This window comes from Perna viridis, chromosome 14, assembly GCF_037379345.1.
Source record: "Perna viridis isolate PV_CMFRI_1.1 ecotype Kerala chromosome 14, ASM3737934v1, whole genome shotgun sequence".
NCBI classification, from domain to species: Eukaryota; Metazoa; Mollusca; class Bivalvia; order Mytilida; family Mytilidae; genus Perna; species Perna viridis.
The window spans coordinates 2,241,127-2,253,552 of record NC_142458.1 but is presented as its reverse complement, the minus strand read 5'-3'; the positions used below and the strand labels follow the sequence as shown (position 1 = coordinate 2,253,552).

At 33.4% G+C, this 12,426-nt stretch overlaps 1 protein-coding gene across 1 annotated transcript in view; it reads left to right on the top strand.

Annotated features, from left to right (window-relative positions):
• Nucleotides 1–12,426, top strand: part of LOC148597716 (low-density lipoprotein receptor-related protein 2-like) — a 36,848-nt gene that overhangs the window by 21,404 nt on the left and 3,018 nt on the right. Inside the window, exons 14-19 of the mRNA XM_088561055.1 lie at nucleotides 1,394–1,527; nucleotides 2,723–2,882; nucleotides 5,440–5,552; nucleotides 6,780–6,908; nucleotides 8,926–9,102; nucleotides 10,676–10,805. Coding sequence (XP_088417181.1) covers nucleotides 1,394–1,527; nucleotides 2,723–2,882; nucleotides 5,440–5,552; nucleotides 6,780–6,908; nucleotides 8,926–9,102; nucleotides 10,676–10,805 — 843 coding nt within the window. The remainder of the gene's footprint in view (nucleotides 1–1,393; nucleotides 1,528–2,722; nucleotides 2,883–5,439; nucleotides 5,553–6,779; nucleotides 6,909–8,925; nucleotides 9,103–10,675; nucleotides 10,806–12,426) is intronic.

The window sequence follows — 12,426 nt, the reverse complement described above, 5'->3', positions numbered from 1 at the left end:
GTATGTCTGTTTTTCATGTCTGGTCTTTGTCCCTGGATTACATTCTTTTGATTACCGATATAACCTTGGTTCCCTCGATTACTCTTAATCAAGGAAAAACAACTTCATTCACGTAAGATCATTGTAAATTAAGACATTGTCACTTAATCAAGGAAAGCAACTCCATTCACAATGCATCATTGCTAATGAAGACATTGTCACTTAATCAAGGATAGCAACTCCATTCACATAGCATCATTGTTAATGAAGACATTGTCACTTAATCAAGGAAAGCAACTCCATTCACATAACATCATTGTTAATGAAGACATTGTCACTTAATAACGAAAAACCAATTCCATTCACATAACATAATTGGTAATGAAGATATTGTCACTTAATCAAGGAAAGCAACTCCATTCACGTAAATCATTTTTAATGAAGACATTGTCACTTAATCAAGGAAAGCAACTTCATTCACATAACATCATTGTTAATGAAGACACTGTCACTTAATCACGGAAAACAACTCCATTCACGTAACATCATTGTTAATGAAGACATTGTCACTTAATCAAGGAAAACAACTTCATTCACATCATTGTTCTATGGCTTTTAAATTTTACCCAGACAACGATATGGTTTTGTATCTACCATAAAATGAAGAGTTTCTTACCCTACCGGTGCTCCCTGTTTTTAGTTGATTCCGAGTTGCTCATTTGCTTTTGTTACTTTGTATGTATGGTTTTAGGTACTTTATGTTCTTTGTTGTGTATGTCTGTTTTCGTTGTCTGGTCTTTGTCTCTGGATTACATTCTTTTGATTTCCGCTATAACCTTGATTCCCTTTATTACTCTTTGAATAAGTAAACTTCAATTAAACTGTATTCAATGATTTGACGGTTGTCATAGAACAAAAGTTCCTTCATAACAGTTGTTAACAGAAGAAATGAAGTATTAGTGCTTAAGTGTAATTATTTGTAAGAATCAGACAAGACGGGAAAATAAAAAACATGCATTTCAAAAACCCACCGATCTGACAATAAAATTTCACGGAAAGATGCTTTCTCTATTTGAAAAGACAATAATTTGCTTACCACAAATCTGGATTTGCTCAATAATTTTACAATTTCTTATTGTAATCCTCATATTTTCACGAAACGACCAATCTTTTTTCATTTGATTTCGGTCCTTTTGTCTTTTTTACTTTCCAACTACTATTTATGAGTGGTATCATTAAGAAGATTTGATTTATACCTGTTGTAAATATTGCCTGTATAACAATTATTTTCTCATTTACTAGATTAAACAATAATCTGCAGAATTACATATTATTTTATAACATATTTATCTTTTGTTGTTGAAAATGTTTGTACATTCATGTATTTTATTGCCAAGCATTACATCTGTTTTAGTAAAATGTATTGGACTGAGAATGATGTCAACGGAAATTTGATTATTAGACAAGCTTATATGGACGGAAGTGTCCCCAGCGATATACGTTCCTATGATGCTGACTCGAGAATTGATTTAGCTATTGACAAACGGGGTAAAATTTGATTTCTTTTCAGCTAACAGATGATAATGATATATTTGGTGAACACAAAAAAATACCAAAGGGGTATCTTTATGCCAGGAGCGGGACAAGAGTTTTTAAGTGAAACTGGAGTATCATCAGAATTCCAGATTTTACAATTTCCAAGAAAATGCAAATTATTCGGAATTGTCTAGAAAGTGTTACAAAATATGCAATGACCTCTGAACTCGTTCAAAAATGTGTTGACCGTCATTTAGGAAAAAGCTTTGAAAATGCGTCTCGGGTTAATCAGCAAGTCGCACGGAAATTACTGAGATAAGAGGCGGTGCACCTGGTTCATGCTCCAAGTTTTTAGTACAGTCCGATCGAGTTGCTCATTTTCTTTTGTTACTTTGTATGTATGATTTTAGTTTCTTCATGTTCTTTGTTGTGTAAGTCTGTTTTACATGTCTGGTCTTTGTCCCTGGATTGCATTCGTTTGATTACCACTATGACCTTGGTTCCCTCGATTATTCTTTTACAGAAATTATTCGGCCGTCCTTTAGATAACATTGCCAAATGATGATTAGCCCTTATGTACTTTTTGATATGATTAAACTGTATTTTATATGTTTGTGCTTTATTGAAGACTTTTTACTACTTCTTTAGAAAGAATAAATAAAGTTTAGTGTTGATGTAAATGTAAAAAGATCGAGTTGAAAGAAAGAAGCAATTATCTGTTACAATGCACACAAAACGCGTTTCATATAATTGAAACTATTAAACTTTGTTCGTACTTTTGTCTTAAATATATTTTATTTATTATTAAGTTGAATACTATTGACAGCAAATAGGGTTTGTAAGTCTCGTTTTAGTTTTATTTCCTTTTCCGGAATTTCCAGAGTAGAACACTTGGATCATTACTAGTTTTAATGGTATAAGTAGATAAATGTCGTAATTTACCGGTATTTTTACACAAAAAGTGATTTTTCAATAATAAATTAAATTAAGTATAACAATAACAACCACACAGTCGTCCATATAAAACAAATTATAATTACGGTTGAATTTAGAAAAAAATATGATAATTTTTTACTACTGGTGTAATTTATTGTATTAATATGAAGTCAAAAGTTGAAATAATCTACTTAAATGGAATAAGGCGCCATTACAAGGCCATACTGTGTATAACTTGTAAAATTGCAATTTTTATTTTTATTTTGTGAAGAAAACCGTCTAATTTTGGCGGATGCAAAGGGCGATACCATCGAAAGTATCAGTCTGACCAATAACAACAATATACTTAATTTGATGTCAGGGACAGGAGAATTCCCAATTGCTGTTGATGTTGACGTTGATTACATCTATTACATAGGACTGGGTAAAAGGTGAATATATAAATAAAAATAAAATAAAATAAAAAGTGAAACTTGCCTAAATAGAACCTCGGGTAATTCTAAAGCATGTTCGTCGAACTTGACATCTTTTTAAAGGTCCTATATATCTGTTTAAATGAACTTTGAACTTTGGTAACTCAAACACCTGTCTAAACCAGTCCCTCCATATGAGTTCATTTCTAACCTTGGTAACCCGAATACCTGTCTTAAACGAACCAATATATTTGTTCTAAAGGGGTTCGGTTTCAATAGCTTTCACTGTACGTACTTTATTCTGTGAAACTAATGTACAGACAGTAAGAAAAAAAACGGTATAATTCAATAATACAATAAATGGGTGCATGTGTTGTTGTGATGACAATATAACAAGATCAAACACAAAAATGATGATAATTCATAGTTATTCTCATACATGTAACCCAGCCTTTGTATTTACTTTTCTGTTAAATATAAAGTCTTTAAAAAAGTCAGTCTCTGTAAGGATCAGCAGTGGCTGAAACATGGTACGAAAACATACACCATTTTGAAAGTTTAATTTGACCATTTGCACCATTTAAAATCTAGGAAAAAAGACAAGATTACCCAAATCACGTAGGTTAATTGAGTTATAATTCCTGATTTTTAACATTTTGCCTGATTCTTACAAAAACTTAGTTCAGACTTTTTTTTATAAAAAAGAATTAGAGCATGGAATTTTAATTAGTTATAATAAATTATGTATTTGCTTTCGATACACTCTCTCCTTTCCATATTAGAAAAGATCGCATTAGCGAGAGGACTGATACTCCTCTCAGGTTATATTTTAAAACAAACTTTTTAAAAAAAGTATTTTATGTTAAAGCATTAGACCATCTTTCTGTCTCTGTTGGCAGGTTGGTGCTAGTCTCCTATATAATGTGTATGTTTTTTAATTCTCAATTAGCCTCGTTATTCTATAACAAATTGTCGTTATGCTTTAAAGTCCAATTGACATTATACTGAAACTAAATAGGGTATAATAACACCTGGTTGAAAAATCGGTTCGGTTTAGACAGGTGACGGCTTAACTAAAATTAAAACACATTAGATTTAGTACTGTATTAAAAGGTGTCTGGTTAAGACAGGGTTGTGTTGGATTATAGAGGGTACAGTTAGACAGTTGCTCTGTATAGCATTAAAATTAAGGATTTCGACAGAGTTATCTGCTCTTGAAATATTTATTTTCAGTGCATTCCAATGAAATTATAACTCAATACACCAACATGATATGGAAAATATTGCCTTTTTTCCTTGATTCTGATGGTGCAAATAGTCAAATTACACTATCAAAATGATGTGATACCATATTTCACCTACAGTCTGATTCTTACATAGACTGACACTAATGCAGGATATTTAGTATTTATTGCGATATTACAAATATTGCAAAGAAAGCCTGAATTAAAGATTGTATTGTAGAGTTTTTGATCTGACTAATTTGGATCTTTAATAAAACTGCACAGATAAAAACACGTTATTCTATGCAGTATATGAATTAACCTTCATTTGAACGAATTACATTTCACCTTCTACAATCAATAAAAACAATCACGCTATGATTGGCGGCTTCTCTGTTCTCAAAGATGAGCTGCTACTTGCGTATAACATCTAATCAAATATGTGTCTTCAACAACGATGACTCGTGCTTTTTTGATAATAATCCGGTGTTCGATTTTTACAACTGCTAATAAATATTTGCTTTAAAATAATAACAATAACATATGTATGTGTGTGTGGGTTTTGGAGGTACTTTTACAGGTTACATATCCAAGACTTTCACACGTTACAGCACTTCTAGGCCTTTTCACTTGTTGCGCTACGCTCCATGCAAACGACTTGAATTATTAAAAGTCTTGAAAGATAAAAACCTGATTTTTAATCTTCACTCATATAAGAACCTATTATTGTATGTTTTTACCAAAACCCACAATTGTTTATAGACCTATATAGACAATTAAATAATTGTTTTATGTCAATCTGAAGATCAAACTAAACAGGACTAAAATCTACTTGATAAATATAATGTAGGGACATATATTGATGACATTTATTTGCACAAATGAAGTGATACATGAATGACTCGAAGTTCTGATAGTTACCTCTGTGTTCGACATAGAAATTGTCATCATATCATTTTTTTTTAAATTTGGGTTTTACGTTTGGTTGTTTTTATAGCATGTTGTCTTCATAGCGTTATGGAAGTGAATTACGTGCTACAAAGGGAGAAAATTAGTGACGTTATAAAGTATAAATAGTATTTTAATGAATAGTCAAGTTAAATATTGGTATATATTACATGTAACAGTCTTCTTTGTTCATCGGTTATTATAATCACGTGATGAAAAGGAAATTCCATGTAAAAAATAAGTTCTTGTACATGCAAAATCACAAACTTACTTTCAACAAAGCAGGCATCGAACCTAATTGAAACAGTATTCTGATTACATCATTAAAGAGTCTAGAAGATAATACATAAAATTAACATTGAATGCATGTTATTTTCTTTTTAATGGACATTGTTTAATTTCAGAGAAATAAGGAGAATAAACAAAGCCGATGGTACTGGATCACTAACAGTATTTGAAAATATAGTAATTGGAAGACTAACATCATTGTTAAAAGTTTCTGAAAATCAGCGTTCAGGTATGCATCACTTATATACCAAAACGAAAACTATTGTAACAGGGAAGCACGATTGCATGTTATCCCTATTGCCACCTCTAATCTTTCGTTGACAATCCAAAAATTACTCTTAACCCCAACTCGATTTATTAATTTTAACTACAGTTATTGAATGGTAAATAAACTTCCCACTTTCTCAATAAATTACCCCCACCCCATATTCCCCATTGTCCTCATCTCCATTAAGTTCTGTTTATCGAATATTCACAATGTTAAATTGTATTTTACTAAACTACGCAGACTTCTTGTATCGCGCTAGAAGTCTAACAAGTAGGCTTCTGGAACAGGGTTATGTTGCTACAAGATTGAAGTCATCACATTGAAGTTTTATGGTCGTCATCATGAACTCGTGGATTGTTATGATGTATCCATCAGCACCATGAAAGCTGATTTATTCAACGGGTCATAGTTTGCCTTTCCTCGTTTGTCTACCCCGGACTTGACTTTTTATGAGCAACTCGGCGGGTGTTTCTAGAAAAACAGAGGACGCTTACCCTACCGGTGCACCTGCTCCATGCTCCCAGTTTTTAGTGGAGTCCGAGTTGCTCATTTACTTTTATTACTTTGTAAGTATGATTTTAGTTACTTTATGTTCATTGTTGTGTATGTCTGTTTTATAACATTCTTTTGATTACCGCTATAACCTTGGTTCCCTTGATTACTCTTTCAAATTTTTCAAAATTTGATGTTATTTTTATTGAATATAATTCATTTGTTATAGCAACAAATACTTTAAAAACAACTTTTCCATTCTTCTTGTTCGAAATCCCTATTCCCAAGACATAATCCCATCCTCGCCCCATCCTCTATTCCCTAATAAACGGTAGAATGGAAAGTTGACCCTCTCAAGTACTGAACATGCACCAAATCACATTGTCTTTCCTGTCACACGTCTAAATTAAGGATTTTTAGCTAATAAAACGTTTTAATGTTGGCGTCACTTTGTTCTTTCACTTCATTTTTTACTTTTATCAAAAGATCGATCAGATCGCTAGTAGAATTACTTTCCCATGGTTTTCAAAATAAGAGTTTTTGTAGAGAATAAATGAAAAATGACTGAAGAAAAAATGTTTCTTATGGCACCGAACTATAAAAAACATCTTTAAATTTATTATATGTAGAATTTTGCTATACAGTATATGTCAATTTTATACCAACCAATGCTTGTTTGTTTTCACTTATCAACAGAACACAGTCTTTGTAAATATAATAACGGTCAATGTAGCCGACTGTGTTTACCAACTGGAGAAAACCAGAGGAGGTGCCAGTGTTCTGATAGTGTAAATTTAGGGAACGATGGTAAAAAGTGTATCGGAGGTTAGTTTCCATTTGTATTCAATTTCCACGATTAGTTTTATCATAAATTTGTTCATTTGTACATTGTAGCTCACCTGGTCGAAGGCTACTCGAGCTTTGGCCATCATTTGTCGTTAACAATTTTTCAAACCTCTTCTCCTCTGACACTACATGACCAATTAGAACCAAACTTGGTTTGAATGTTCCTTGGGTAGTCCTGCCAAGAAAAGATTCAGGGATTTATGATCCGTCTAATAGCATGGCTACTTATATTAGAGCATAGAGGTTATGAAGAAGTTTTTCGCATATATCACTAAAACTTGACCAATTAGAACCAAACTTGGTAACAATGTTCTATTGGGTATTCGACATATAACTGATATGCGGATTTTTGATCCGCCGAGAAACATGGCTGCCGTTACCAAAATAGAAGATAGGGGTCAGACAGAATTTTTTCATAAATATTTTTCAACCCGTTAGGTTTCGCAAAATCCTTTCAATTGTCGAAATGATCCTTATTATAAGTCCTACAAAAGTCTAGAAGGGAGCAAAGTTATCGGACAACTCCTTGTTAGAGTTATTTGAAAGGCGAAAAATGATGTTTTTTCGAAGTTTTCAAACAGTATCTTCAATACCGTAATATACAGAAAGAAACATACAATTGATGGAATGATCGTTGTAACAAGTCCTAATTAAGTCTTCATTAAGTCAAAATTGTTCGACAGCTCCTTGTTAATGTGAAAAAAATATTACTAGGTGGCGATTCAGCTCCTGGGAGCCTCTTGTTACTTTTCAGCGACACTTAGAGCAAATCAACTTCTGGCGTTTTCAATATCCCATCATCCGTATCGGCACAATGGCGATACATCTAATATAGACAATTTTTCCATAATTTTAATTTTTTTCGCATACTGTAACTATTTACTATTTACTTCGATTTACTGTTCGTGTTAGTTCCATTGGTTCCACATAAACGGCACTGGTTTTATGTGAGCAAGTTACTTTAGTAAAAGGATTTTGTATGGTGTACATTACTGTTTGATGCAATGAATCAGGCAATAAGTCGTACGACGCTTAGTTTAGTCCAGGCAGATCTAAGTTGGATTAACGTAATTTTTATTGTATTTAATTCTGTTTAGTTTATTTCACTTATCTATTGTTCATATTTTCTGTACTGTTATAAATACTGATTTTATCATTCTAGCGGCAATGTTATGCTGCCCAATTGTTTTTAAATATTGAATTGTATGGAACGAAAGAACTTAGCGTAATATAGAACCTGGTGTAACCCACTTGTCATATTGGGAAAACCTGTACTAAGTCGGGGTCATTGCGGTAGATTCCAACTTTGATATTGTTATTTGTTATACGGACTTTCTTTTTGACTTCTCCTTTTGACTTTTACCTTGGTTTTAACAGGTCGATAATTTGTAATATGGAATAAATCAGAATATCCCTTTTTGTTAAACGTACCAAAATGACAAAAACACAATAATATATAAAACTGAACGATATTCCGTTAGAAATGACCGTATAATGCAGGCATTTAATTGAGGAAGAATATCTCTCAAGATGAGTCTCGGAATATTGTTTTTTTTTTCGAAGTGTGATGATCTAGTAAACTAACCTCAACTACATGCAGTATATTTCATATTATACTAAATATCGTAAAGTTCGTGTTTGGATAACTCATCAAAACGATTTGATATACCGTGTATTTAAAAGAAAACACAAAAAACTGCACGATCCCAGTCCTCAATGCATACTTCCAAGTGTTCACTCTGTGTCCTTGTTTGCCGATATATGACTGATATTTTCTTCATGCAAATAATTAAAAGGCTATTTGCAAAAACCAATTCTAATAATTACGTCTGTCTTAAGGTAATAACGACTTACGGTTGGAACGGGTGGTATTCATGAAGGCAGGTGGTATACCAGAAAAACTCATTTTTGTAAACCATGGAAAAATGTATAATTTTATTTGAAGTATAATATGACATGATATTGTAATTAATAACAATAAAATATTTTTGTGCAGATGTACAGTGTCCTGACCAGTTTGGTGACGTTATACTGAGCTCATCTTGTACACGATATGCAGGGTCGTCCTGCTCGTTTGAATGTAAGGCAGGAACATCAAAATCAGCGGACTACTCTTTGATCAGTTGTCTGCAAAATGAAGAGTGGGATGTGGAGAGCGGTAAATTATGTCAAGGTATATGTTTTATTCTTAGGTAACTATTTTGAATTGCCAGTAAGGAAAATAGCATGAAGTTTGAAAAGTGTGTAAATTATGTGCTTATAATTTTATGAGGCCATTTTTGAAAAATGATGGTTTCATATTTATCATTATTTACATTTTAGGATGCTGATTATTTAATATAGGATATAAGTAAAAATGCTTGATATAAAACAAAATTTATTTGCCTGGAAATAATAAATATATAGGTAGATTCCATGGGGAGTAAAGAATGCAAACCATAACATACATATCTTCATCAATGAAGAACTTTAGTTTAGAAAATTTGCAGTTAATTGATATATTCTTTTGGAAAGCGAAATGCATTCTAATGCTTAAAATATCTGGCAATAAACTTCGAATGTGGAGTGATATCAAAATGTTTAAAAACAACTTGATTGCAATTTGAAAATATTGTTTTTCAAGATGTTAACGTTCTTAGCAAAAATTCCATACTTGTGGTATATTATACCTGAATTCAACAAGTTGTTTTTATGCTGGAACCTCTTTGTCTGTTCCTCTATTTGTCCACATTACAGTTTTCTTGCCTCAAAATGAGTGAATTGATTGCAAAAATGCCTTCATCGAGATAGGTCATGCGTAAGAGTAATCGAGAGGACTAAGATCCTATGGCAAATCGAAAGACGGTAATGCATAGACAAAGACCAGACATGGAAACAGACATACACAACAAAGGACATAAAATAACCAAAGTAATACATACAAAGTAACAAAAGTAAATGAGCAACTCGGACTCCACTAAGAACTGGAAGCATTGACCAGGTGCACCGGTAGGGTAAGCGTCCTCTGCTTTTTTTGAAACACCCGCCGAGTTGCTAATAAAAAGTCAAGTCCGGGGTAGACGAAAGAGGAATGGAAAACTATGACACGTTGAATAAATCAGCTTTCATGGCGCAGGTGGATACACCCAGACGATCCAATTTTGATTAAAGAAAATGGTTAGATATCACTAGAAATAAATAACAATAACTCTCTCAAGAATTTTGGGCGAAGCGAGGGGCTAGGAAAAAAGTTATGGTAAAAAGTTTAACCAGTAAAATTATTATTTTAGAATCGAATCGGTAAAATTCCGGACAGGTTTTTCCTAGAATGCAAATGCCTCCGATCGGGGTTTTACTTTTCTGTAACTAGAAAGGCTGAGGAGTTCCGATTCTTCTCGTGTGCTGGTGCATGTGTTGCGTCCATTTAAAAAAAATGGCTTGCATTCCGTAAATTAGAAAAAAGGGTATTGTACTGGTAGGTTAAGCGTTCTCTGGTTTTTCTAGAAACATCTACCGAGTTGCTCATAAAGGTCATGTCCATAGGATAACGACATCGTGTTTTTTTTTGGTGGTTTCGTACCGGTGGTGGTCGTATTGAAAGAATTTATTTTGAATGCTCTCCCATATCAACTTGTTCGGTAAGTTTGCAGTACAAGACGTTGGTTAATCTAGCACTACAAGGTGGGCTACTTGGTGTTCATTCTGATGTAGGTTTAAAGTTTTTTCGTATCAAAAATATATCTCCTTCTTAATTCTTTTTCACACAGCAATAAAATCAACTGACACAGAAAAAGCATCTGATGGCCTTGGTATAGGAGCTATTGTGGGTCTTGCTGGTGGAGGAATCGTTATTTTGGTGGTTGTCGTAGCAATGGTGGTCGTATTCCAACTGCAAAAGTGAGTAATTGATGTAGTAACATGTCTCGAACAAAACTGCATAACCGAGAAACATGTTTGAATATATAAAATAAAATAATATATTATGAATCCTGATTAATTCGAAAGTTTGCCTTATCCAGGCTCCTTTTTAAGCTCCTTTACATAAATTTAAATGTATTTTAATCTTAAGAAGTCAAAAACTGTCTAAACCGAAAAAGAGTTAAATTTAGACACTTTTTGCACGGTACAAATCATTTTTTGAATAACCAGGTAGATTTTGAATTTTTGCAAACAAATTTTTGAATATGTAACTCCTTGAATAAAGCAAATATGATTCACGCACAAAAAAACAGATAATGGAGTCGGGGCGATGAACTTGATATGGGTGATAAAATGAACATGAAGTGATGATGTGATGAAATGAAAAATGGGATGGGACACAAGGATAATATAATTGACTCATTTTGATTGCCATAAGATATAAGGGGGATGGTCAGGGTCAGACAATTTAGCCTCCTTTGTCGGTGTGCAAACGTTCCTACTCCTGTCGAGTACCACATCAGGGTTCGAGGAACGTAGCATCTTTCCGAACGTGGTGCACCACTATGGTTTGCGGTCAGGTTTTCCGTATTGTAGCCTGACAACCCCAGCATGTAACACGCCAAGGGTATCACATTCCACCATCTCGGGCACACAACCCAATTGCTCTATGAGCAGAGCGCCCTAGCCCCCAACTAGGGTTCTGAGCACTATTTAGTCGCTTTTTACAAGCTTAGCGCTGCTGCAGGCCTATTCTTTTGACACCGGGACCTGCACGGGGCAAAAAAGCTATTTTCTTTCTTTCGACATGATTAGCTTCCGTTTTTACAAGATGAGGATCATTAAATTTGAAATTTTGTTTTCTTCAATTTGAGTGCCTTCTGTTGCTGTTGTGACTTATTTTGTTACCTCCCTTCCCTTTCACGATGTTTACAGAAAACAGTAGCGTATACTGTTGTAAATGATTCTTTTGGATTAATAAAATCAATCAAAATAAATCACTGTGCAAATCATTAGTGATATTCTTTGTAAGAGTAAAAGTTATTACTAACATGTTCAACGATTTTGCACTTCACCTTTTACAATGTATTGATGCGACTACTTATTAGTTGGTAAAGCTTTTGTGAGTGGTACAGAATGTGAATTTCTAGTGACTCATTTCAATACCTCCTCCCCACTATAATCACTGGTTGAATGCGTGGGGAAAATGTTATACTGTAATAACTAAGCGAAAGAAATTAGCTTTCTTGGTCTATGCACCTGAACACAATCTTGGATTGTTAGAATCTTGGTTCTCTTCTTGATTAGCCTCCAACAACTTTAGATTAAAGATAATTTAGTTCCAATGTTGCATAATACTGTTTTTCAAAAATGTATATAAATATCAGTATTTCAGATAAACTCATGCGTTGAGTATAGTTTTGTCGTGCTACTCGCATACAAAATTTCGTGCTGATTGCTTCATGAATGTTCTTCATTCGTATTGTTACATGTTACGTGTATTTGATCGCCTCGGATCATAATAAACCCATACCTCTGGCTAATGGTATGTGAATGTTGTGACCGTAACTATATTCTGGTGAGTTACTTTATACATACT